General features: G+C 45.2%; 1 protein-coding gene across 2 annotated transcripts in view; it reads right to left on the minus strand.

Annotated features, from left to right (window-relative positions):
* Positions 1-2,234: 2,234 nt before the first annotated feature.
* The window catches only part of ASB7 (ankyrin repeat and SOCS box containing 7), a 37,443-nt gene continuing 12,172 nt past the window's right edge, over positions 2,235-27,505 (minus strand). For both annotated transcript variants that reach the window (XM_024561882.3, XM_045196485.2), the window contains 2 exons: positions 18,655-19,260; positions 2,235-5,490 (listed from right to left, as the gene is read on the minus strand). In XM_024561882.3, coding sequence (XP_024417650.1) covers positions 5,351-5,490; positions 18,655-19,260 — 746 coding nt within the window. In that variant the 3' untranslated portion in view covers positions 2,235-5,350. The remainder of the gene's footprint in view (positions 5,491-18,654; positions 19,261-27,505) is intronic.

Below are 27,505 nucleotides of genomic sequence, written 5' to 3' on the forward strand. Positions count from 1 at the left end.
GCCACAGCCGTACCTTGTCCGTGTCTGTGATCTTCCCTAAAGTAAGGTCAAGTAGCCAGAATGAAGAGGAAAACAAAATCTAGAAAACCTCTAGAAAAATATCCAATGGTCATGTACGGTAAGTTCATGTCCTACTAATGTTCTTCTTCTTTTTTTTGGTAAAGAAAAAGAAAACTGAAGAGTGACCTGTCCCCAAACTCTTAAGAGGAAGAAAAGCAACATTAGCTCGAGACTGAGCAGCAAGAAAAACACGGTTCCGTTTGCCAGATAAAATAGGAAGTATCTGCGGCTGGACTGCCCGTGTCTCCGTCACAGAGCCGGGTTCTCAGCTTCACTGAATCCCACTGTCCGAAGGAGGCCACCTCTTTTCTGATGCAAAAAAGATGGAGGGATTCACAGAAATGAAACCCTGCCTTGCAAGTGAACTTTAACATAAAGTACATTTCTATTCATTTAAAACCATTTCCCAAAGAAAAGGAAACATTAAGCAGGTTCTCTGAGTGATGGTTAAGGTGCTGGAACAAACCAACGTTAAACTTGAAATAGGTTTACAATAGCTACAAAAGATTACACGATTTTTTTTAAAGCTCTTACCTGCAACAGAAGTGAAATAATTTGCTTTTATCTGATCCTGTACCCCTCAAGGCTGAAGGGTCTACAGAACTGACCATCCACTGCCAGACCACATCAAAACTGCAAGACCCTCCTTTGGGACAAGAGACAAGACAGGGTTTTTTTATTTGCGCCCTGATGATCTCTTGTAGAACCTTCCAGAAATCAACTCCCTCTTTCCAAATAGGATTCAGCATATTAACGGTCACTCAGGAATCAGCGTTCTTCTGGAAGACCAAGAGATAGCCATAAAATGCACCGTGGTCTTGGAGGACTGTACCGCACCGCCAAATTCTGAGTACAAGACCAGACCCGTATGAGCCTGTATGGCAGCTGACCCTTTGTTTCGATGACCTAAGACTTAAAGAGACCTTATAATTATGACGTTTCAAGACAAATTACCTTTCTATATCAGGTGTCTACATCAACTCTGGCTTAAGTATCACTATCTGGCTATTTACAATCTCTATTGCTCCTGGAGCTGTGATAACCTCTTAACATCGAAATCTGTAAGCCGTGTTATGAGACCACAGGGTTACCTGATGTTGCACAAACATGGGCAGAGGACATAAATCCATTTCCTCTCACCTTTGAAACCCAACCTCATGAGACGTGGAAATATATACATATATATTTATATTTTACCAAGTAGATAATCTGTTTTATCAATAGCTCTTTAGCCACCTTGTACATCGTCTCTCAGCTGAAAAAACAACACACTACTAACATCACACTGGAAGAGGAATGACCTCAAGGTTTCCGAGCAACACGGCTATTTTCCCCATCTGAACTCCCCTGCTGATCATCAGGGATAGTTTCAAAGGTCCCATTCTTGGCCTCCATGTGTGCCGAGCCCTTGGACAGGCCTGCAGTGAGGTTCTTTGCAAAACATCCAAATTTCTCCACGAAGTGCTAAACCCCGTCCTCCCTTTTCCTCCGCACACCATCGTTCATGTCAGTTCGAGCTCTCTCCGGAATTGGGCTATGCTGATGTAACAGAGAGGAAGTGTGAAATCTCAAGTCCTTTTGCTTTTATCTCTTGCAGCCCAAGAAACTACCCCGGGTCCCTTGTTTTGGTTGCATTACTGTGCTGTGGCCCAAACTGTCCTTGGTCAAGCTTTGGCAGGCAAGAGGCAGAGGTAAACCCAGCCCCAAAAGGCTCGATTTCGGAGCAACACATTTAAGAACGTGGTAGTCGTTCGTTGGCTGGTATTTGCAGAATGCATAAAAACAGGGTGGTGGTAAGAACTGCCTCATCTGTTCTAAAATTCTTCTCTTTCCAGTATCACTCGTACACAATTCCCAGTTATCCAAAATGCTGATGGAGAAAGAAGACATTTTTGTTTCCCTTCCCCAAAGAGCTGGGCAGTATGAAACTATAAAAGGCCGGCTAGAAAGAAAACGCAACTCCAGTAAGTTTTAAACGAGATTTACGGTTTTTTTTTTTTAATTCAAACTGACCCAAAGCAAAACTTACATTACAAAGGAAGAACAAAATACATTATGATAAAACACACTCGGAGTTACATGAAACCTAAATTTGGGGGCAAAGGGCCTCACCCCAATCACATTCTGGGCTACTGAGCAATTCGGCAGGGAAGTTAGAATCTTGATTTTTGCGATTTTCGCGTGGTCCTCTCTCGTCATTAAACTGCACATTCTTGTCGCCTAGGGCGTGCGCCTGACGGATCGCGCTGGCTGCCCTGCGGCCTGTACGGGCACCACGGCGAGGACCAGAAAACTGAATTCTCTAGTGGAGATGCTGTTTCAAGCATGACTGATAATGTATTAAAGAACAAAATGGCCAAGTCCTCCAAACCAACAAGCGTGGATTATTCTGTAGTAAATAGTTTAGAAAAATGGGAATTAAATAATCTAAAAAACACCCTTGCTCTGCTGTACATTTATGAACACAAATATTTACACGGGAAAAAAAAAATCTCGGTTTCCAAAGATGAGGTTTGCAAGTTCGTGAATGACCAAAATCTTTTACGAGCTGGTTTCTTTGGTGTACTTGCCGAATATATTTTTACAAAGGTTTAGTCAGAGGCTTACAAAAATAAATTTCGAAAGAACCATGAAGGATCAGTGACAAATTTGATACTATTCGGAACATTTCAGTCAGGGTTCTGGAAAAACCAATCAGGTGATTTTTCTGAAAAGATTTATTCTCTCTCCTCATTATGCTTTGCTTCTCTGACAATCTGATTCAAATGCAGGCCTGCACACTCACCCCTCCAGTCCCCAGATCGCCAACTTGGAGACCATCCTCGTTATTGTTCAGTATGGTATGTGATTGGGATTTTATGAATAGCAAAAATAAAACGCTCTTTTTATGCTTCCAGATAAATCAAACCTCGAACAATAAATAATGGAATTATACACTTCTTCATTAAATAGAAATTTCAATTCCAGGACGAGCGTTCATAATTTTTTTCTTTTCTTTTCTGAAGTCGCAGCGGCAACACAGAACGAAGAATTTACCTTAATCTGATCTTTTTACTTGGAATTTCCTGACTTAAAGTCTAGTGGCTTGGTTTGGAAACCTTTGAATAGAGGTGGGGGTGGGGCTGGAGGAGAAAATAATTTTAAACCAACTGATTACATTAACATACACAAGGAAAGAAGCCCCGGGAGAACTTAACATTGATATCCCTCCTCAGCGTGCAGGGCCCTGGGCGCCCTCCCCCCGTCCTCGTCTCCAAGGGTGTCAGGGAGAAGTGACGCTCAATCCACTGCTGGCTGTGCCCTGTCCTGGGTGCTGCTAATGGTCTTAGCCCTGACCTGGGTATTGGTTTGAAGAATCAGACCCCAGCTCAGCTCCCAACTTCACAAGGGATGTGCTCTCTCTCTCTCTCTTGATCGCTCTCTCTCTCAGAAGTTAACTTTTTGGAGATAGTTTTATGGGGAAAAGAACAAACCACCTATTTCTAGCCACCGGGCTGCCATTAGAATTGTGGGAGGGTCACAAAACCAGCCACAGGCTCGCTGGCTCCCTGCAGAAGAGGCTATGAACCCCAGTGGCCTAAACCACCGTTGTTCTGAAGCTGGCCGTGCCTCAGAACCGTGTGCACTCCTAGGACAACCAGACCAGACACTCGGCTACCCCAGCTACTCCGCGTCCAAGGAAGTGGACCTGGTGCTTCCGGAAATACCCCTGCAGGCTCTGGAGACAAGGTGAACCAGCGCCGACCCGCTGATTCTGCTGTTATGCTTTTCAGGTGGCAGTTTTAGAAATGAGGATGTAAAACTAGAAATTCAGACAGGAGAAGCCCTTCACATCGTGTAAACTTGTGATGAGACATTTATGACTACTGTGGAACTGTTTATGAAATCTCCCAAAGCACGCGACACAACACCGGGACATCTGAGCAGGTTTTTCGGAAACCGATTATGATGGGACACGTCAAGCACAGAGCCCACATCCAAGGGCGTGTCACCGATGCCTGACTGCTTCTGGAAGCTCTTCCACGGTGATGGACGTGTGACCACAGCCACTCCTACACTGCAAGCAGCTGCCCCGTGAACCCAGTACATAGGTGGCTGTGCCCAACAGCTTCCCTGCGTACGCCCTGGAACTAGACAGGAAGCGTTTCATTTGCACATTAGGAATTAACCAGGCTTGCAAATTGTGCACCCGTTAGAAACTTTCCTCTTTTAGAAATCTTTCTTAACTGGGAAGAAAAAAAGACACCATGAAACCGCCCCAAATGGTGTAACCATTAAGCCAAATGGTTTAGTGATGTTTCGCGGTTATTTTTTAGGGAACACTCTACCATCGGGATATGAAATTTTTCTGCTTCACGTCGAACGGAGGGCGAAGCTTCCAATGGAAGCTGCAACTGACTGACAGGCTCTGTTCCTGCCACGAAAGCCGAGGCGGCCATTCCTGTTCCCATGGGCATGTCAGAGCCGGCTGTGGAATGAGGAACGTCGAGTGAAAGAGTGGGGAAAATACACCAGGAAAAGTATTGCACTGGAGGCATCTTAAAACCAGAGTACAGTGGCTTTAGAAAGTTATTTCCTTTCTCGTTAGTTTTTGTGTGTGTGTGTGTTTTTTTAAGCACTATTCATCTAGAGACAGAAGTTGAAGCCCAGCGTCTCCGGGTCGTGCACTACAGTTGTTAAAAAAATAAGTTAAAAACGAGAGCACAATGCCTGGAAAACAGAGGTACCGGAATTTCTGTCGCCCGAGAGCCCCGGTCATCAGGACAGGAACAGTTTGAAGCAGCCAATTTGTTTTCATTAAAAAGGAATGCGGTGACAACAGTCCTGGAAGTATGTCTATGGACGTTTTCCAGGAGCCCCGGGGGGCCCCCCCAGGGGAAGCTGAGACTCCCCGCTTTCCCGGGTGCTCTGCTGGTTTATAGTAACGTGCACGCCAGTGAAACCGTATATTGGAAAAGGGTAAATTCTCCACTCCAAACCTGCTCGCGTCACTTTGGAAAAACCATTTTTGTAAATGCCACATTGTCTAGAAAGCGTGGACCTCTTCAACCTGGACCAAGAAACCAAATTAAGACCTTCAAGCATGTGGTGTGTTTTTATATATATAAAATAACCGTCCCCTACAATGAAAACCAAACAACCAACCAAACAAAAATAAACCTAAAAGTGTATACCTGCTTTCTGACTTCACAGCAAATCAGAAATTGCATAGGATATACTTTGTGCAAGGCGAAAAGCCTTTTAAGTGTCTGGAATATAACTCCTAAACTTGCTCACAGTTCTGCGTGTATCAGATATCATCAAATTTGTGTTTTAAGTAGTCTTTTATGACCTTGGCAATCGGTAGTTCATCAAGTAGCTTTAGGTTTTGAAGGCCTATACATTGTCGAATTTTAATTCGGCACAGGTCCTGCAAGTTTCTGGGCTGCCCTAAAAAGACAGAAAAAAGAAAATGTTACAAAGCGACCGAGCAGAATATTCAAGGCGGGTGGTTTAGGTTCGGAAAATAATTGCTTATTTCGCTGGCAACCGTCTCTCTATGGACTTAACGTGCAAATGGTCAGAGAGACTTCTACTAAGAGGAGTGTATCCTGGGTACCTTCCCGTGATTTCTCATTGGATCCTTTTCCCATCCCCGGGGAGGGCCGATACTTGTTTTCACACGCACTTCACAAATAAGGACACCAGCAACCATTTCAGTAAATTGCTCAGTGTTCGATGAGCAATCAAGGCTTTCTGACCGAGACTAACAGCAGTTCTGATTCTAGGCACGGTGCCCTTTCCAGGACAGGTCAGAATGGCAGTTGTCACCCTGGCTAGGCCCCTCACAGGCTGGGGAAGGCGAGTGAGTTAAGTCACTCACCGGGCTTCACTTCTCCACTTGCAGAGCGGGGGGACTAAATGAGATGCTCTCTAACGTAGCTCCTCCTTAGGACGTGGAGCTTAGGCACGTTGGGAGCTTTCCCAAACGATGCCTGCCCACCTGTTCGCCAAGATTCTGGACACAGCAGAGGCTTGGCTGTGGGGGTGGGGGGGGTGGGGAGGGAGGGGAGGGTGTGGACTGGGAAGGCAGGAAGGAGGACAGTAAAAGCTCCCCAAGCTCTTCTGAATCCATATCTCTTCAAACCTCACACCCAGACCGCCCACCACTGAAGACCCTGACCCTAACCAATACGCCAACTCAAAAAAGAAAGATTACAAAACCCAATTTTCTTTCACTTCGGAATACTGTGTTTTACCAAAACAATACAGGTGACCACACAGGTCAGCAGAAATTCTCAGCTTCAGTAGTGCTTGGACTGATGTCACTTCTGCTTGCGAGTGAAACAGTGGTGGATAAGGTAGCTAACAAATGCAGACCGTTTACTCCCTGCCTCATATTCTTAAAAGCTCTTGGGGCACACTAACCCCTTTAATCCTTTTATGAGGGATGTACTTTGATCCTCGCCCGCATTTTAAAGACTCCTTGTGTTTGAGAGATTAAGTAACACAGAAAGTCAAGTAGAACTTTCTACTCAAAGTCAAGTAAAAAGCCGTATTTCTCAGAAACTTCTCGGTCTAAAACCTCTTTATACTTTACAAACTATCAAGGGCCCCAAAGAACTGCTGTTTTCATGTGGGTTCTAGCTATTGATGATCGGCACATTGAAAGCTAACAGTGAAATTTTAGAAATACTTACAGATTCATTTAGGAACAATACCATTGAGCCCATCGCATGCTAACATAAATGACACTGTTAGGAAAACAACAAAATTTTTCAACAACCAAGTGAGAACCAAGCCTGGCATTCTTTTGCTTTTTTTCAGAGCTTTTTAAAGGTCTGGCTGAATTCCCTCTAGGCTTTTGCATCCAACCTGTTGTGATGAAACCACGTCACCTGAGTTCTGGAAAAGTCCACATAGGTGCAGGAGAGGAGTGTGAGAAAGGCAAGTAATGCCTCAGAGCTGCTACACAAATTGCTTTGACCGTGGCTACCCTGGAAGGCTCTCGGAGAAGCCCAGAGATCCCCAGGCCACACGTGGGGAACCATCGCCCTCCTGAGCACTTGAACTTCACTTGTGTACAGCAATCCCCATTATGCGAAATGAATGAACTCTTCACACATGACAAAGGCTCCTCAAAACTCAGACCTCTGCTCTGGAAGGCCCGAAAGAACAAGGGTGTTCCAAGAGTCACTTAGCACGTGGGCTCTTAAACGAATCACAGAAGCTACTGATTCCCTAGAAACATCTGTAAAGGAGGGGTGTGCGTGTCCACAGAAGTCTGTGCACGATCTGTGCAGAGAGCTGTGACCCCCCTGCCCTGGGCGTCTCCCAGCAAGATCACGTCTTCTCCAGCTCCCAGCTGTCTGCCGAAAGGGCACTTTGTTACGGGAGACGAGGTCAGGCTCCTCAGCAGACATGCTCAGAGCTCCTTCCACGCTCACCGAGGCTGTGCTTGACCTGTGTGGAATTACCCATCAACGCCCATCTTCCCCACTACCCAGCATGCTCCATGAGGAGAGGACCACGCTGGCTGCCCACGCAAGCCCAACAACACCTGACCCAGCCAGTACCCCACAAGTACTAGCTGGAAGAAAGAACTCTTCATGGGCTGGTGCGCCCAGTCTGAAACAGCTGGCTCTTTGCAAAACACACCCACGTCAACAGCAAATCATTTTCTGGGCTGTTTTGAATTATTTTTCATCACCACGCATAGGCTGCCATTGGGAAGAAAATCGACTACCACGGTCATTTTTCACTGAATGCTGACAAAGTTGATCCCCACATGCAGACCAGAATATGAATTAAGACGCGTATCTCCTTCTAAAGCAAAGAATTTGGTTTTCCTAATAGATGGCAGGTTCTTTTCACGTGCAATGTTGATTTTAAAGAATCATTATCATCACGATGTACCCAGGCCAGACACGGTGAGGACAAAGGCGATACACAGAAGTATGCGTGCCTATGTGAATGAAGACGCACCACCCAACAAAGTGGCAAAGTAAATGACTGGAATTGCTGCGTTATTGGTAAAAAAGGTGGCACTGAGACACAAAGGTCTGTCGTAGGGACCTTTGGACCATCTCACGTTGCGGCTCCTGGCACTCTCCAGCCCACGACTGCAGGGTCCCCCGTCATTCAGAGAGATGAATGAAGGTCCTTGCTCCTTGACACTGGGTGGGCTGGTGACCACAGAGCAAGTGATGCCATGGAACCACTGGTTGTCATAAAAGGTGACATGGCTTTACCCCCTCCCTGGGACACTCACTCTGGAACTCAGCTACCACCATGCCACGGAGAACTCTGCACAGTCCATAAACAGGAGCTGAGGTCAGTGCCCCACAGTCCTGGCCACGCTCCCAGCCCCCGGCTGGCACCAACCCGCCTACCACCTGAGCGAACGGCTGTGGAAAGTCTCCAGTCAAGTGACTCCAGGGGACACCCCGAGGAGCACAGCAGTAAAAGAACCGCCTAGCGCTGTGTTAGCCACTAGGTTTTGCAGCATTAGATGACCCAGTGAGATTCTGGGCTCTGGGAGCAGAGTTGCCCTAAAAAAAGTATCTCAAATGTGTGGCTTTGTCGAGGTGCTTCGATGAAGCTTCTGGTCACGGCCTGGGGGCGAGTTTGGTGACTGTCCCCCAAAGTAAGAAAACAGGAAAGACTCCCCAGGCAGCATGCCGGCTCTGGTCTCATCCACGATAAAATGCAGGAAGGCAAAGGTGAGCTAACTTTAAATGCAGGGACTGGCTACCCCAGGGACTCCAGCAGAAATGCTACCACCCTCAGAAGTTATCTCCTCTGCATGCACAGGCACTTCCAAGGGAAAAGGGAACTTTCTACGTGTCAATATTGGAAAGGTTTACTCAGTTTGCTTCTTCTTTTTTTTTTCTTTAGCAGTGTGCTGTGGCTACAATATTTTGGGAGAATCTGGTTTTTTAAAGGTTTCCCAACCCCAGGTGATTCCTGTGTGCAGAACAACCTGGAATGCCAGAGGCACACCCCACAGGGTGAGCCCCTCAAGCCGCAAGCCTGGAGCTGACTCCTGGGCTTCCGCTCACAACTCGTGTGTCCTGGGCAAGTCACTCAACCTCCAGCCATGGTGTCCTCATCTCTGACCTGAGGACAACGTCCCCTACATCCCAGGCTTAAAGAGTTAATTCTGGTGACATGCTTAGAATAGAACCAGGCACACAGCAAGAGCTATATATTTATAACATTTATTAAGTAAATAAATGTTAACACAGTTAATATTTAAGTACTTGTAAAAATAATGTTTGCCTCCCCTTCCCAGAAAAGCAGAAGGCTCCTTCCTGAGCTGAGGTCCCCACCCTCCTGGTGTGAAGTGCGAGGAGACCAGTTGGCTGCTTAGCAGTCAAGGAGAGATTGGTAATCCATGACTGGGGAACGGCCCTTGGCAAGCTGATGGAAATCATACCGTGGAACCCGCCGCGTAGCCGGCACCGGGCAGACGAGTGAGAATGGTAACTGTGTAAAAAGACATGCAGTGATGGAGTGAGTCCATCGTTCCCTGGCTGCCCCAGATCCACAGAGGAACTCCTCCTCCCAGGTAGCAGCACTGAGCGAAAAGCGGGCTGAGTCACAGAGTAATAACCACAGTATAAACATGGTTATTTCTAAGGCTAAGGAGCTAGTTATGTTTCTTGGGAATATCATTTGGGGAATAGAAGATGGCAACTGAAAAAATAAGTACTTGTCTTCCTCTCAACACGCTGCTCAAAAGTATTTCCTGTGCACCTACTATGCACTGAAAAACGCACTGTCCCAAAGATTCGAGGGCGGACAGGAGGCAGCGGCTGAGGGGACAGGAAAGCAGAGCAAGCGAATACAGGAAGGAAAGGGGGGAAACCAGCACACACGTGCACGGTGTTTACGAGGTGTCTCGGAAAATCATCCCTTTCCCGTGACAACCGGGGATTGTAACAGAGGACTGTCCCTGGGGGGACGTCACACAAAAGAGTATAATTTAAGGAATTATAATGCTTTGGGGATGCGTAAAAACTACAAGGTATTCCTCCTAATGAACTACAATGGAGTTACGTAACATTTCAAAGGGCTATTAAGTCTTCCCATTTGGTGAAGAAGCCCATCATTAGTAATAATTGGGTTGGTATAAAAACAGGGAATCAGCCTGTGAAGGGTCTCATTTAGTGTGAATTACAAAACCGGGGCAGCAGCGTCATTTGGAAAATTAAATATTCTAAACGGCCCCCCTCCCTTTGGACATTGCCATTACTGTATTTAAGAGGCTAAACTTATTTATTTGGATAAAATATATGTAAAAGTAGAGAGGCAAAAAAAACAGTTTTACATAACCCAAATGAAGAATATAAAAGCAAAACAGAATTTTCTTTGGGGAAGAGGCAGATAGAGACTGGAGGAGGAAGGGAGGGTGTAAATTAAAAAAAAAAAAAATGAAGAGAGAGAGAAAGGTTTAGTCCCCTCTGGTGGCCCTGTACCATCTGACTTTTCCTTCAAGCACCTTGTCCTCCTCACCATCCGGAATGGGCTCCCGACCCCTCAGTGTTTGAGCTCAGCTTCCCAGTTTAAAATCCTGCCTGGATCACGTTTGCTTCCTTTGCTCTTGCCTCTGAATTCCCTCCACAGGGACTTTGTATGGAATCTGCGAAACAAGTCTTGTTGGCAAAACACAGGTAGTTTCCAGCTCGCCTTAAAATCAAGTCGCGGTGTCATAAAATAAGCCACTCTGATTTAACCCTTAGACCCACTCCACAGGTACAACATCAGCCTCGATGACGTGAGTCCATGGGTTGTATTTTTTCCCCACAGGCAAATGAGTCTGGACCTATTTTTCCGTTTGCAGGAAGCCCAGCGAAACCATACAATGCTTCCCAACAAATGACTAGGAATCTCCAGAAGCCCACATACATTAAAAATAGAAAATAATAGGAATATAATGACAAAAGTACAGAATACTTTTGACATTAAAGAACCTTAAAATGTGGTATAATCTGACTTAAAACTGTGTCCCACTTGTTTATTTATTTCCAAAAGGGATTTTAATCACTGAGACAAAGATGTAGATGTCTGGCAAAATCCCCCATTAGAAGAAAATTCAATAATGGGAAATAACCTTAGTTAAAATGTGCTACACGAATTGTTTTTCCGAAGAGTTATGCTAGGTCATAGTGTTGTGATAAGTCATCCTACAAAAAAATTCGAAGGAACTGATTAAAGAATTATTTTAAAAGAATACAGGAGCAAGGGTACCCGGCAGAGAAGCGATGTTTTACGTGATCACCTGCTCACGGGCTGGGAGCTGTACTGGATTTAGCTGGGAAAGCCTCAGCCGACATGTCATTTCCTTAAAGTTAAAAACGTAAAAAAAAGGAATCATGATTTATAGTCTTACTTTTTTAAAGTTTGAAACTTTGTTTTTAAAGTTTAACTTCTGCAGCTAAAACAGGGTATTCGACTGTTACTGAAATTCAAACAGAAATGTATTTCAGGTTACGGCACTGTTTATAAAATAGTATTTTTTAAAACACCTGTAATTGATGTCCTAGAAAGCAAGAAGCTTCAGTACTAGACAGATTAAGTCTCTAGCAAAACAGCTTACCCAACTCCATTCCCATCTATCTCATCTTCTCCTGTTCGACCTATGAGCCATCCATCCCTAAAAGATTCCGATCAGCCCTGACCGGTGTGGCTCAGCTGGCTGGGCATCGATCCACAGAGAGAAAGGTCGCAGGTTCGATTCTGGGTCAGGACAGGTGCCTGGGGTGCGGGTTCAGTGCCCAGTTGAGGCGTATGTGAGAGGCAACCAATCAATGTCTCTCATTGATGTCTCTCTCTTTCTAAAAATAAGTAAAATCTTTAAAAAATACAACCCCACAAATCAAAATACAATCCTGTCCTACCTTTTACACACCACTAGTTGTCCAAAGCAGTCTGAGTGATAAATGTCTCGACCCCACAGCACCTGACAGACTCAGTTTTACAGACACACCTCGGCAGTCGCGGGCCGCCACGGATCCTAAGCAGCAAACACGCCCGTGCAGGGCAAACAGTAACTGAACGCGTCTCATTCTCCCCATGGATTTTAACAGAAGCTGGTATCGGGGACTGATCCAATTCTGAACCACGGGGCTAGCCGGGCGTCCCTAAAAACCTGAATGTAGAAACTGCCCATCGCTTGGTCTCAACTTTTTTAGTTCTGGGACCTCTTTGCACTCTTGATGGAGGACCTCAAAGGACTTTTGGTTATATCTGTATTTACCCTATTTAGAAACTTAAAAATCTTTATTAACTCACTGAAAAGTAACAGTACTCAACTCAACAGCAGTTGAAATGTATTTTTATCAAAATAAAAAAAAGCTACTTTCCAAAACAGAAAGGATTGCGTGAGAGGCAAGGTTTTACACTTTAGCAAATGTCTTGCAAGGTCTGGCTTCCCAGACCTGCTTCCGCACCCCATCCGCTGCATTTGCTCTCTTGAGAAAGAGGTGAGGAAAACACAGCCTCATTCAGTTGTAGTCGGGAGAGGAAGGAATATGTTCACAGTCTTTTTAGATCACTGTGCGCCTTTGATACTCCACGAAAACTTGGCAAGTGGTGTTTCGTTGAAGGCCAGCTGCCACACGGAATCTGAACCCCAGTCCATGAGCTTTCCACTCTCCTTCACGTGAGGATCCACAGGTCCATCTTGCCCTCTGAACGGCTTTTACCCACGTGCACTTGGGAAACTGTCGAAGGCACAGTGGCAAGGACAAGGTGTTCAAAGTACTCATTTTCACTTGAAAGCTCAAATTTTAGGGCTCACCATAAATACTGTCAGTTGTTTTTCTGAAGGGGGTAAGTGAACTTTATTCATTTTTAGGAAAACGCCTGCCAACTATCCAAGACTAAAGACCCATGGTTTTGCTGTCGATCTTGCGGGTAAGAATGGTGTTCCATGAAAGAAAAGCTGCAGGTTCAGCTCAGACAAATCGCGGAAGTGCTTTTCCTCAATTCCACCACTTCAGGATGCAGTGAGAATACCTTCAAATTCCACCCCCCAGAACACTTAAAAAGGTACGCATTCCAAGGGGTAAGACTCAATTGTATTCCTTTTACTGTTTTGTTAAAGGCATTCCTAAACGGAACCGGAATACTCTGTCTCTGGGACAGGCTGGTGGGGGGACCAGGACTATGCCCCCTCCATGGCCCTCACAGCATAGGCCCCACCCTCAGCGCAGGGCGGAGGGGGGGGGAAGGCAAGACCGTCTTCATATTGTTATGAGATTAGTTTTGCCCTCATGGGCACCTACAACTTTCCTGAGGACCCCCAAGGATGCACACTGAGAAAACCACCACTGTTCTGCACGGTGCCTTTCAAAAACCTCACATCAAATCAAATCGCAGGAGCAGGAAAGCGTCCCCTTTCAGTGGTTAGAGCTTTAAAAAAGAGAGGGACCCTGAGACTATGGTGTAATTCCCATCTTGCAGAGGAGGGAACGAAGATCCACAGGGCAGGGACAAGGTAAGCACACCGCCCAAGTTTATTAGGCAAGTGAGATGCCGGGGTCCAGGGCCCAGTGGCACTGCCTCTCTGTGCCCCTGGATGTGGCTGGTTTAGCAGCGCCTCTGACCCGGCCAGGCTGAGCTTGTCAGGAGGCTACACTGGAGACACGTGCCTCTGAAGCCCAGTGGGCAAATCACTGCTCAGCCCAGGGGGCCAGAGAGCGGATGCTTTTCACATGGTCAGCAAAAGCGATAAAATGAATGAACACACTTCCAGTTTCAGCTCCAATGTGTGAAGAGCTTAGAAGTCAGCACTCCCATCCTTACAAGAAAAAGCTGAACGAGCTCAATATCACAGAGAGATTTGATCAGAAGATTACAGATCACTGGCCTCCCCCTCCACCACCAACCCCCCTAATCAAGGCTGCAAGGAAGTAACAGCGCACTACAGCTGAAGGGCTGCAGGCTGTGGACTCTCTGGGCAGCGAGGGAGGCCGGGAGACGAGAGCCCCTGACCACGGACACTGGGGGAGTATGAAGCCTCTGGCACCTACAGCTATAGCAAGCAGGACATGCAAAATCTGGCATTGGAGGCCTACTTATCTCAGTTCCTATTACCTAATGCATCATGTCTGGCTTCAATAAAAAATTACAAGACAGCTAATAGGCAAGGAAAAACACAAGTCGGAGGAGACAAAGCAAGCATCGGACCAGACCCAGATACGACACAGATGTTGGAGTTAGCAGACGGGCAATTTAAAATAGCTGGGATTATCATGTGGAAACTGAGGAAAATAGTAGGTGGTAATAGCAGTACCTTGACTAGCTAATGCTTTACTGAAAGAGCATCTTCTTCACAGGAACCTTCCACTTACAGTGAGGACAGGTGAGGCTGCCACTGACAGAGGCGACAAGCTGACCCCTGACACAGCCCTGGGATCTGGCTGCTGGTACAGCCTTCGAGTCCACTCTGCCTGTGCATTTCCCTCTTCTCCGTGAAAGGTAAAGCCTCACAGTGAACCAGGTTCCTAGGCAGGCAGCACGACTGGCACCTTTTCTGAAAAAATCTAGCCTGTCAGATGTGGAAGTTACTGCCTCCTTTCGAGTGCTGTTCTCCCGTATGAGCAGCCTCACTGACACTCCGAGCTCCGTCTGACCTGCCTTCTCTACTAGAACTTTCCTCCAGCTCCCATACCCTTTGCACGAGGATCTGCCTCTCCCCCTCCCCCTGCCGTGGTAGTGGCCAGAAAGAGGGCTTCCCGACTGTGTACACTTTCTGTGCGAGCACTTGGAAGTGGGCTTGCGCTCCAAACTGTAGGTTCTCCACAACCTCTCTCTGAATGAAATTCCAGGCAGGCGGGCATGCAGGTGATTAAAATCCTATCTTTTTTCCTTCCCCCAGAAGATGAAAAGTTCTTCCTAGCCACTGCCTGAAGTTCAGCTTTCTCTGACATTTCTCTTGCTTTCTTAACACATATTCTGAATGACACCTTCATCCATAGTTGACTGGAAGAGTTGACACCATGGAGCAGAGAGACGATCAAGGAAAAAGAGCCCTGCATTATGACCTGAGCGCTCAGGGTGAGTTCTGCTATCATTTAACTGTAACCTCAGGGCAGGCTTGATTTATATGAAATGTCTTCTAAAAAGCATTAATGTTTTCTTGTACACACGTGCAGGCTTTCTCATTTGAACTGGGTGAACGCTCCTGTAATTTGCGCTTGACCTTGACTAGAGAATCTGTGCCCCGGCCCTATATGCCAGAGCTGCCGCAATGCTCTCGGCTCCGTGACCGTGTCTGGGCACATGCTGTGTACCAGTCAGTCTACTTTCATGAACTGTGTGCGCTTGCGCGACCCTGAGACTAGCACCTCCTTGACTTTGGTGTCCTTGGTACCCCACCTGCCTGACCTGAGTCCCAGCCCTGTGGCACAGAGCTGACCCGGGAACCTTGGCCCTCGATGGACCTGTATTGGCACATCCGCTGCTGAGTCCTCACTCCCATTTCTACGTGTCATCAGTCAGGCCTTCAGAGTTCTTTCTCTCTGTTGTCCCTTTAGTTTATTTGTTCTACTTTCATTTTTTCTTTCAAGTAAAAGCACTGAAAGCAGAAAGCGGCTTCTTATAAATGCTACCAACTAAGCAGGAAACAACCCTCCTTTTACAAGACAACCCTGATTTTTAGATAGGATCTCTGGCTTCTTCTCAGCTGGGTTTCTCCTTCCTGGGCACAGAGAAGCTGCTCCTCCACTCGCCTGGCTTTCCGGAGGAGTTCCAGCCATTCTAGAAGGCCGAGGTTTCCAGAGGCCTGGTTGCAGGTGAAGAGACAGCAGCGCTCCGTGGCTTCTCCCTCTGCATGCTGGTCCACGAGACACCAGAAGACACTGCTTCGTAACTACGCTGCGCGTCTGCCCTGTTTTTATGCAACGTGTATCCGAGTTTTTACGGCAAGTTTTCTAAAAACCCACAGTAGCCTCTACGTTCCAGGATTATGATTTTCTTGAGCTCTTCCAATGCAAACAACCTGCTTCTAGTTAAGCGGTGCAACGACAGTAAAATGGCCCTGAATAAAAGGCCACTCCAGCTGTCCCTGTACCGTGGGAGCTGGAGTCCTCAGATCAGCAGCCAACAGCTCGGTGCCTGGAGCTGTAGACCTGGGAGGCGTCGCAGGCTGGAAGGAGCTCACAGGTTTGACTAAATGCCCCCCGGCTCCCCTGCCTTCTTCCATGCTGGCTTTCAGAAGACAGCTCTCCAAAGACAGTCAGCCACAGTTGGTTCTCCTGGCACGTAATTGTTCACTAGGCAAAGAGAGTCGTAATGAATACAGAACCCCTGGAGCAGAAATACTTCACTGGCTTTTGGCAGGAGACAGCACCGAGAGTCAAGAAGTAATGAATTATGCTGAGGCACCTGAAGACGGAGAAGAGCTGATCACAGCCTTCAAAGACAGATGGTCCTTCATGTCTGGAAAGCTTGCCACACATCTGCTCGGCCACCAACTTTCTGAGACCCAGTCACTCCACCAGGCCATGCTCGCCGAAGCCAGCTTGGGGCACACACTCGAGGTTCCCATGTGGTGGGGACCTCGAACATGGGGAGACGGTCCTGAGGATCTTTCTATCTGCCCCGAATTTTAAAGGTACATGTGCATCTTTTTTAACCCAATAGTCTTGCTGTCTGTCAGCATTCTGAGGGCTGGGGACAGAGGGACAGCTCCTTCCGTCCCACTGGCTGTGTCTCCACTTGCAGAGTCTACACAGCTGAAAAATAGGAGGCTTGGGAAGGATGAAGCTTGAAGGGAGTCAGTCTGTCGGTAGCAACCCCTTGTTCACCCGCCCTCATTCCATGAAATGTTTTATTTAAAACACACACACACACAAACACAGATACAGCACTTAAAATGTGCCAGACACCATTTTAAGTACATTATAAATATTAACTCATGTGGCACTCACAGCAAGCCTACAGATAGATATAATTACCCTAATTCTAGGATGAAGACACAGGCGCAGAGCAGGTACCCTGCCCAAGGTCATGGCTGATGTGGGGCAGAGTTAGGGTTCTGAGCTCACAGTCTAGCTCTGGTCTGTGCTGTTAACCATGGAGCAGAAGAGAGAACAGACGGGGCTGCAGCATTTACGGATGGAGCACACCTTCCTGAAGGCGGCCGCTCTAACCGTGAGTCTCTGGTGTAGAAGTTACAACCGCCACAAAAATAAACCTGGGACGTATAATGAAAACGCTGTACTTCATGGGCTATAATGCTTTCTGCAAGGGACCACCCACCCGACGGCCCCAAACACCCTCCAAAGCAGGCAGAGCTGTGCTGTAGAACACAGAAGCTCCTCTAAGGCACCGTGGCCTTTCAATGGTAAGTGAATACGATTAAGGTTCAGTCTCTCGGTGGAATCGGCCACATAACAAGTGCTCAAGAGCCACGTGGGGCCAGTGGCCACCAGACTGGGGCCCGGACAGAGACCATTTCCAGCAATACAAAGTTCCAGTGCACAGCACGAGTCAAGCCCTGCTGTGGCTTCTTTTTGGTCTGAATGCCCTTCTCAGTAATAACTCCATCTTTTCTTCCTCACGAGTGCGCAAAGTTCAAGTTACAGTTCATTTTTTCAAAAAAAAGTTTTGACCCCCTAAGTTCAGTTCCAAGGGGGGAGAGTGGGTTATTTATAAACAGGTTAAGAATACCCCTTACACCCAAGTACCTGGCATCCAGAATGTGTTTCTTCTTCCCGAATGGTAAAAGTCAGGTGAGGAAAAGGGAATTCATTAAAAAGTACTGCAGACAGCAAAATCTAACATTTGTTTAAAAGCAGCCTTCAGCTCTATGTTGGACGTTGAGTTCTGAGACATGCACTCAACTGGTTGCAAGGAGGCAGGGTTAGAGGACGCCCACGTCCACACAGACTAACGCTCCACACAGACACACACACCCCTGCAAAGGTGCAGACTCTTCCAGGCTTTTTTAGGAAACTACAGCAAGGTGCCACACCGAAACGGGCCAGGTACAATGGCAGCTGGCACCAAATTTTCCGCTGAGAGCGAATCTCTTCTTACTGTAAGTTCTAATGTCCATAACCTGCTTTACTAGGGTACCTCAATAAATAACACTGTGCTGTTCCATTTCATGAGGGCTCACGCCGTAATGAAGCAAATGTGAACAGCAGCTTAGCAATTAAAAAAAAAAAAAAAAAAAAAGGCACAAATACCAGGAGACTTCCATAGGTATAGAATCTAAAGTCCAAACCCCTCTCAATTCCTCAACCTGAAGTCTACGGCAGCCTGGAAAAACTACGTTTACAATCAGCAGGAACTGCCTTGTTCTAACACAGATCGTCACTAACGGAAAAAAGTTCTCCTCTTTCTGGCTTTATCCACACTTCTGCTCACTCTGACTTTCTATCCCCATAAACTGGAGTAACCCAAGTGAATTTTGATGCGGTCTTGTGACAGAGGGCTCTCTTGTTATTTCGGATGAATGAGGTATTCCTTACCAAGCAGGGCTAAAAGGAATCATTAATGTCTGGTTATGTTTAATTGTCAGAACACCTTAAGCTCCTCAGAGGCAGCAGGTTAAAAAAAAAAAAAAAAAGCAATAATGGGAATAATGCTAGTACGTACTTGTGACTTCCTGTAAGAAATCCAGACATGGTCGGCCGCTCCCAGAAATACTTAGTGAGACAGCCAGGGGGGTCTGCCCTTCATAGTTCCTCGTGTTCGTGTCTGCGCCGTAATTATATAACATCCGCGCGCAGAGCACGTCGTCCCGAAGTGCGGACAGATGTAAGGGAGTCTGTCCGTCTTCCAAGCGACCCAAGTTTGTGTCTGCTCCTCTCTGAAGGAACATCCGGCAGTAAGAGTGATTGCTTTTGATCACGGCGTATCGCAACAGAAAACCGTTCTGGATGTCGATGTTGGCGTTGTGGTCCAGGAGGATCTTCACGCAGCTCGACCTCTCCCGGATGATGGCGAGCTGAAGCGGCGTTGTGCCTTTATCGCTGAGCGGGTCGACCTCGGCCTTGAACTCCAGGAGCAGTCGGACAAACGAGTCCCTGCCGTAGTGCGCAGCCACGTGGAGCGGCGTCCAGCCGTCATTGCTTTTGGCGTTGATGATGTCGCTCCTGTATTCAGACTCCAGCATCAAGCGTGCAATCCGTGCCCGGCCGTGCATGGCTGCGTAATGAAGAGCAGTGAAGCCTCCAATTAAGTCCTTAACTGTGGGATCAGCTGGAGGTAAAACCGAAACGAGAACATTAGCTGACTCTGAGACAAAACGACACGCCCTCACGGTGGCACTGCACCTTCTGGCCACACCGCATGCGACACTGGACCTGATGCCACATTCCCATGAACAGTGAGCCCTTCTTTCCCAAGGTAAGTTTTAATGGGAAATCAAGTTCAGTAGAACGTTGTCAACCCCGGTTAACAGAATGAGAAGGACTTACGAAGTGTTTAAAAACAGAGCTGAGATCACTGGGCCCCTTGTCTTTGCTAATTGAACCGATTGCTCTTGGCTGCTCGGGCTCCCCCATCGCTGTACTGTTTCATGCTTCTCTTCTACTTTAAGTTTTTGTTTTATTTTCTCTTGTGCTTCTTGGTCTTAAAGAGAAGCATGTGGAGCAACATCTGCTCTGCTAAATTACGGATGTACTGTGGTCTGGCAGACTCCGTTGTTTTAGGGTGTATTAGGTTAAAAAAAAAAGTAGTTTTTCTGTGGTCTGTAAAAATTCCAAAGCATGTAAGATATATGTTAAGTGATCTGGATAAATCATGTTTTCGTAAGATAAAACGTCCACTCTGAATTCTTAGTTTTACAAGAACGTTGGAATCAGGAAGAATTAAGCAGCGCGTTGTGTGAAAAATGGGAAGAAACCTCAGCCTTGTATAAATATTATTTTCTCCAACAGTTCCAAAACCCTCTCCTAAATGGACAGATTTGGGGGCGGGGGCTGGGGAGGGGTGGAGAAAGAAAGAAAAAGAAATGTATTTGCTACATGACTCCTCGGTCACAACTCTGTCACCTGCCTCAGCTCCTCCGAGAGCCACACAGCAGGCTCCCAGGACTCGACACTGCGGGCGTTCCTAAGCACTGCCTCCGGAAGAATTCTGTAGCTCACCTGCTGCAGGCCAGCAATTCCTTGTGAAGGTGAACTGGTCAGACCTGCCGGCCTAGGACTGAAAGGCTTTTTTCTTCTAAAAGCCACCCTGCAGTTTTGGTTTGGTTGTGGAAGAAAAAAATTCACGTTTTCCTAACAAACAAAAAGCCTCCAACGCTGTGTGATGAAGCACGTGTGTGTGGTGTAGTAAAATGTTACTGAGTTTTAAAACACGACCTTGGGTCTCGGAAAAGTCTATGAGGCAGGAAGTTTTATGTAAGATAATAATATTCTGCAGAATACAAGTTTCAGGTAAGAACTGGCTGCTAATTAAAACCTGTGATGTTACCATTTTTAAAGGTAAGTTCAAGTTGCTAACATCAGATCATTAACTATAAACTAACAGTAATATTACTTTTCTTCACTTAAAGAAAATAAGGGTATCCTCTCTGCCTTATTCCTCACTACAAGAAAAATATGCAGTTAACTATTTATTATGACTTAACAAAAATACGAAGGCGAGAATATTTTGGTTGGCAGGCCTGTGCTCAAGGCGAGAGTATTTTAACAAAGCATCTTGCTGCCATCTGCTGGTACACAACGGACATGAGCTACTGATGTTTCCCATTTTGACAGAGGATGCTGAGCTTCTGACACCTCACTTACCTGAGGCAGACTGAGTGAAGAGAGGCACAAAGTAAAAAAAAAAAAAAAACAACCCTTCTAGTCACGTGAAAAGAGTCAATTTTGCCAAGACGTCCGTTTCTAATCTACACTCAACCAATCAACTGCTTCCAGACGTTCTCTCAGAATCTGGTAGTGAAATTTAGGAACACCCTCTTTCATTTCTCCCACCTCCTGTCCACCAGGGGTGGCTTTAAATTGCCAGCCCTGCAACATTCTTCCGTGCGTCCTGTACTTGGTTTAACAGCAAAATTAAAATCACGTTACATGACACACACTTGCACCTTTGGTTTTCTGCTTTAGGTCTTTCTTGGGTTTTACTTACGTTTTGGTGCTACACTGTTAGGAAAAACAATGATGAACACGTACAGCGATGATCTGATTAATCTCAGTAAAAACCATTAAAATACAATAGCTGAGCACACGCTGAAAACCCCGCACAGAACAAAGAGCTTTAAGTAACAGCGCATAGCATCTGCGAGGTTACATGGGGAACTGACAACGGGCAGGTCTACGACCAACGAAGATGCAAACAAAAACGAATGTAAGGGTTATTATTAGCCAAGGCGATACGAAAAATCTCATTTGGAATAGCAAGAGAAGCTACAAAACACCTAGGTATTAATTCACTAAGAAATCCACAAGGCACCGATGAAAAAACTTTGACGTGGCCTCACTTCATCCGTGCCCGCTCACGTGGCAGTTCATCAGAAATGCCTTCCCCGAAAACTGACTGCAGCCCATCCACCTCATTGCTGCATCCCCTTCGCGAGCGTTTCCCCACCAGGTACAAACCAATTAAAGGAGAACGTGGCATGCAGAGTCTCAAGGCACCCATTGAAATCTATGGAAACGCTTGAAACTGTATGTACGAGCAAAGAAGCATTCCTGATCACTATGGTTTCTTTTTTCCAACAGCTTTATTGAGGTACAAGGACACTGGCTGATTTTAAGCGTTCTGGTTGACGAACTTTGACATCAAAGTATCCGGTCCTGTGACATTTCTGTCATCTCAGAAAGTTTCTGCCTGCCTCTTCACGGTCAATTCTCTGCCCAGAATTCTTTGGGTCCCAGGCAGCCACTGAAGTTTTTGCCTTTCTAGAATTACATATAAATGAAACCACAGAGTACGCAGAGTCTGTGGGTGACTTATTTCACTTAGCACAATGCTTCTGAAGTTCATCCAGATTGTTACTTATGTATCAAAAGTTCATTCCTTGATATTGTTGAGTAGTGCTCATTAATATGGACCTTCAGTTATTTATCTATTCACCAGCAGACAAGGGGCTATTTCCAGTTTGAGGCTATTATGAATAAGGCTACCGGGCACATTCAGATACAAGTCCACCTGCGGGTATATGTGTTTCCGTCTCCCTGGGGTAAATACCTAGAATGGCTGGCTCACGTGTTAGATGTACCCTGAAGAAACTGCCGAACTGTTTCTAGTGGCTGTACCATATAGCTCATTCCCAACCGTAGTACAGAGTGGGACAAAAGTAGGTTTATAGCTTTGAGTACACAAGAGAGTTTATTCTTGTATTCTTATTTATTAATTACTGTATTATTTTCCCGATGAATTGGAAACCCACTTTTGCCCCAGCTTGTGTACGTGAGTTCAAGTTGTTCCTAATACCTGGCATCACTAGTAATTTTAATTTTACCCATTCAAGACAGTATAAAGTAGTAACTTATGGGAACTTAATTTTCATTTCCCTGATGATATAGTGATATCGAGCTTATTCATGTACTTTGTTTTGTGACATCTGTTGAATCATTAACTTATTTTTATTGGGTTGTTCTCCTCACTGAGCTCACAACTCAGCTGTGTGTACGTCCTGGATACAAGCCCTTTGTCAGATATGTTTTGTAAACATTTTCTCCTAGTCTCTGGTGCCTTTTCATTTTTTTATGCTGTGTCGTTTAAGGAACAAATTTAAATTTTGGTAATGTCAAATGTCTTTTTTTTTATGGTTCTGTGCTTTTTGTGTCCTATTTAAGAAACCTTTGCCCAACATGACATCACACAGATTTTCTGTTTTCTTCTAGAAGTCTTACACTTTTGACTCTTATGTTTAAGGCAATGACCCCGTTGCTAACTGATTTTCATGTACAGTATGAGGTCAGATCCCGGTTCATCATTTCCCCCCCAGATTAGAGATCCAGTTGTTCCAGCACAATTTGTGGGAAAGACTAGCTTTTCCCCAATGATTCGTCCTGATGTCTTTGTCAGAATCAATTTACCACACAAGTGTGGGTCTATTTCTGAACTTTATTTGCTCCATTGATCTAAAAGTCTGTCCATACACCAAGACCAGATTGATCACTGTAGCTTTACAGTAAGCTCTGAGAGCAGGTAGTGCATGTCCTCAACCTTCTTTGAAACTGTTCTGGCTACCTGGCTGGTGTAGCTCAGTGGATTGAGCGTGGGCCTGCAAACCAAAGAGTTGCTGGTTCGATTCACATGCCTAGGTTGCAGGCCAGGTCCTCAGTAGGAGGAATGCAAGAGGCAACCACATGTTGATGTTTCTCTCCCTTTCTCCTTCCCTTCCCATCTCTAAAAATAAATTTTAAAAAAATGTTTAAAAAAAACATTGTTCTGGCTAACGAATTAACTTGTCCGTTTTCTCAAAGCAGCCTGCTGGAATTTTGACTGTAACTCCACCTACTCTAAAAACGAAATCTCCCTAAAACAATCTAAATGATATTGATTCTTCCACGAACATGAGATATTCATTGGTTTAGGTCTTTCATTTCCCTCAGCAATGTGTTCCAGTTTCCTGTGTACAGGTGGCAGGCATTTTTCATTAAATTTATTACTAAATATTTTTAAGGTTTTGGAGATTTCTCACAATTTTCATGTAGAGAATTATGTTCTCTGCAAATAAAGAGTTTTACCTCTTCCTTCCCAATGCACAGGACTCTTATTTGTTGTAACAGCTGGAACCTACAACAGAATGTTGAATGGAAGTGGTAGAAGTATACACCCACCCTCATCTCAGCTGGAGGAAACAGCTCACCACTTCCTCTGACGTAAGTTGTAGTTTTTCACAGGTAACTTTCCTGAGATTTTGAAAGTTATCTTCTGCTTCTGGTTTGCTGAGTCTTTATGATAAATGGGTATTTTATATGGTCACACACATTTTCTCTATTTATTGAAATGATCATGTGTTTTACTTATGTGTGATTAATATGGTAAATTACACACCATATTGATTGTCAGATGTTAAACCTTGCACTCCAGGTATAAATACTCTTTGGCTGTGATGAAACATATACTGATGGATTAGATTTGCTATTTTTTTGTTAAGCATTTTTTTTTTAATCCATTATCATGAAGGATACTGGTCTGTAGTTTTCACTTCTGGCAATAACTTTATTTGGTTTTCTATCAGTGGACTATAAACCTCATAAAATAAGTTTGGAAGTGCTCCTTCCTCTATCATCTCTAAGAGTTTGGGTATTGTTGTTACTGTTTATTTCATTAATATTGGAAATCATTTAACAGAGAAACCAACTTGGCCTAGAGTTTTCTAGGTTTCAGATTAAAAATTAGATTTCTTAGCTAGAATAGGGCTATTAATTCTTCTACTTTTCATGGGACAGTTTTAGCAATTTGTGTCTTTCAAGAAATCTGTCCATTTCTTGTAAACGGCATAACGATGCTCATTACACTCCCTACAATCCTTTAATGTTGGGGGGCTCTACTGTGAAGAGTTTTCCAGCAGTCTAGCTACAACTTCATCAATTTTGTTGACCTTTTCAAAGAACCAGCTTTTGTTTTACAGTTTCATCAATTTCCCCTATCACTTGCCCACGTTCAGCTCCACTGATTTATCTTATTATTTCATTCCTATTTTTACTACGGGTTTAATTCTAGCAGCATATAGAAACTGCTTCAACACAGCCTCCTCTCCTCTGCCTTCTTTTGTGCTGTTTACTGTCATATACACTGCGTCTCTATACAAGCCCAGAAGCAGTTTTGCAATTATCGCTTTGCGGCGTTGTCTTTTACGAGATGAAAAGGGGGAAAATACAGTCAGGCTGTGTAGGGTAGAATGGGTCTGAGGAGGCCCCGCCCACAATCCCTGTCTCCCCACCTTCATGCCTTTGTGTAATCCTCTTCTGGACTATCGGCAGGACGGCAACTTCCCGATAATCAACACAATCTGACAAAGGCGACAGGACACCCAGAGCATCTCACCATGGCCTCCAGCCAGCAAGAAGCTGCACTGTCAGTCCTACAAGCACCAAGAAATTAATCTGCCAAAACCTGGCGTGTGCTTGGAAGCAAATACTTCTCCAGTTGAGCCTGAAAACAGTCTGGCCCACACCCTAAACCTGTGAGGTACTAACGTGTGCTGTAGCGAGTCGTATTTTTGTGTAGTTTGTGACACAGCAAGAAAAAACGAATACACGTTTTCATGTGTACCTGTGTGTCTTTAGCAGCAAACTTTATTTTTTGTGTGTGAATCTGAACTGTATGCTTTTTCTTTCAGCCTGAAGGGTTTTAGTAGTACTTATAAAGCCAGTCTGAGAGCAACAAATTCTCATCGTTCATCTAGAACAGCTTTATTTCATCATCATTTCTGAAGGACAGTTTTGCTGTATATAAAATTCTCGGTTGACAGTTGCCTGTTTCCAGCAATTGGAGCATGTCATCCCATTGCCCTCTGGCCGCTGTTGTTCCTTATGAAAACCCCCAGCTGTTCCTCTGAGAAACCCTTGCACACGATCAGTCACTTTTCCAGGTGCTTGTGAGATTTTCTGTTTCCACAGTTTGACTACCATGTACCGAGATGAGTTCATCCAACCTGGAGTTCACTGAGCTTCTCAGATACGTAGTTTAACGATTTTTATCGAATGTAGGAAGTTTTTGACCACTCTTTCTTCAAATAATTTTTCTGCCCCCTTCTCTCCGTCCCCTTTTCGGGCACTCCCATCATGCCTCCTGCATGAGCTGTATGATCGATAGGGTCCCACTGGTCTACGGGACTCTTCATTTTTTAACAAATTTTTCCGTACGTTCCTCAGACTAATGTCTATTGAGTGACCTTCAAGATCACTGATTCCATCTTCCTCCAGCTCAAATCTGCTATTAACAACTCTAGAGAATTCTTCATTGTAGTTACTGTACTTTTCAGCTCTGAATTTATTCTGTCTCTTTAATGATAGCCTCTATTTGAGGAGTCAGAGCCATTGTATTTTCCTTTAATTCTTTGACCACGGTTTCCTTAGTTCTCTGAAGACATTTATAACCGCTGCTCTGAAATTTTGTAATTTTAGCCAATGCAGGGTCTTGCCCCAGCAACATCGGAGATCACCGATCACAGATTGCCGCCATAACTGGAACAGTGCAGAAGTGTGAACGGTTGTGACAATGACCCAAATGCGACACAGAGACACGAAGTAAGCCAGTGCTGCTGGAAAAACGGCGCCAGCACGCTTGCTCCGTGCATGGTCGCCATGGACCTTCAATTTGCGAAAAAACAGTATCTGCAAAATGCAATAAAATGAGGTATGCCTGCATTTTTTTTTAATACTGATTGCTCTATGGACTGGAATATACATTGTAATCTGGTCAAGAGCATGCCCAGCATTTTGTGCAGAGGTGCTGGCTGCCACGGGCACCTCGTCTGTGTCGGAGGTCTAAAAACCACTCACACGCTGTGCTGTATAAATATTAGCGTAGAACAGAGACGCAACAAGGGTAGAGGGAGAAAGTCGAGACAAACACCTAAGCCTGCTAATAATTCAGCACAGGATAAAGGGCTGGAAAGTCAGACGGTACAATGTTTCCAAACAGGATTTCTCCCGGATTTACTACTTTTTCATTCATGAAAAATCGAAAGGTCGGAAGAGCAGCAAAGCAAAAGAGCATCCTCTAATAACTCTTGTCAACATGAGTGATACTTCTAGCGTTTCTTCTGTACATTTTTTAAAATTATAGACAACTGTAATCATAGTCGAATTACTTAATTTTTTTCTCTATATCTGGGCACTGAGAATGCCTCCATTTTAAAAACCGCATGTAATGAGAGGTAAAATTTGCATATAAAAAAAATTCCTGCCTTCAAGACTGCTTCCTTGGAATAAATCTATAGAGGTCAACATATCGGGCAAAGAGCTCTCCCACCTAAGGGTCTAATGCCTGGCACTAAACTGCTTTCCACGCTGCTTTCATAAATTCCTGTCATCGATGCTGCTTTCATCACATTTGGGATTCACGTTTGCAGAATCTTTTATTTCCGAGAAGCTGAAAATAATTTCTCATCCCTCTGCTATGGATTTGATTAATCCCCGATCTCTCTCACTCATTCTCATGCGTTTCACAAAGAGGATCTGCCTGCTGTATCAAGAGGAGACCGGAGACGCATTTCTTGGGGGCCTCTGGGAATGTGCTCCCTGGATTTAATGCCCAGAGCTCCAGCTGCCCACCCTCCACGTCAGTGTGCATGGACACTGCATCTGGAGGCAAACAGATACATTCACATAGGGTCTCTGAATGTTACTTTCATAAAATGTCCAACATGGTCTTAGTATTTTCAGAAAAATTCAAATATGAAAATGAAGATAATAGTAATGGGTTTCTTCTAATTTCTACTTTTATAATACTCCTCCCCGTAGCTCCCACGGCACACTAACCTGGCCAGAAGGAATACCAGGATTTGTACAGAGCGGCTATTACAGGTATC

Source organism: Desmodus rotundus, chromosome 10 (genome assembly GCF_022682495.2).
Source record: "Desmodus rotundus isolate HL8 chromosome 10, HLdesRot8A.1, whole genome shotgun sequence".
NCBI lineage: Eukaryota > Metazoa > Chordata > Mammalia > Chiroptera > Phyllostomidae > Desmodus > Desmodus rotundus.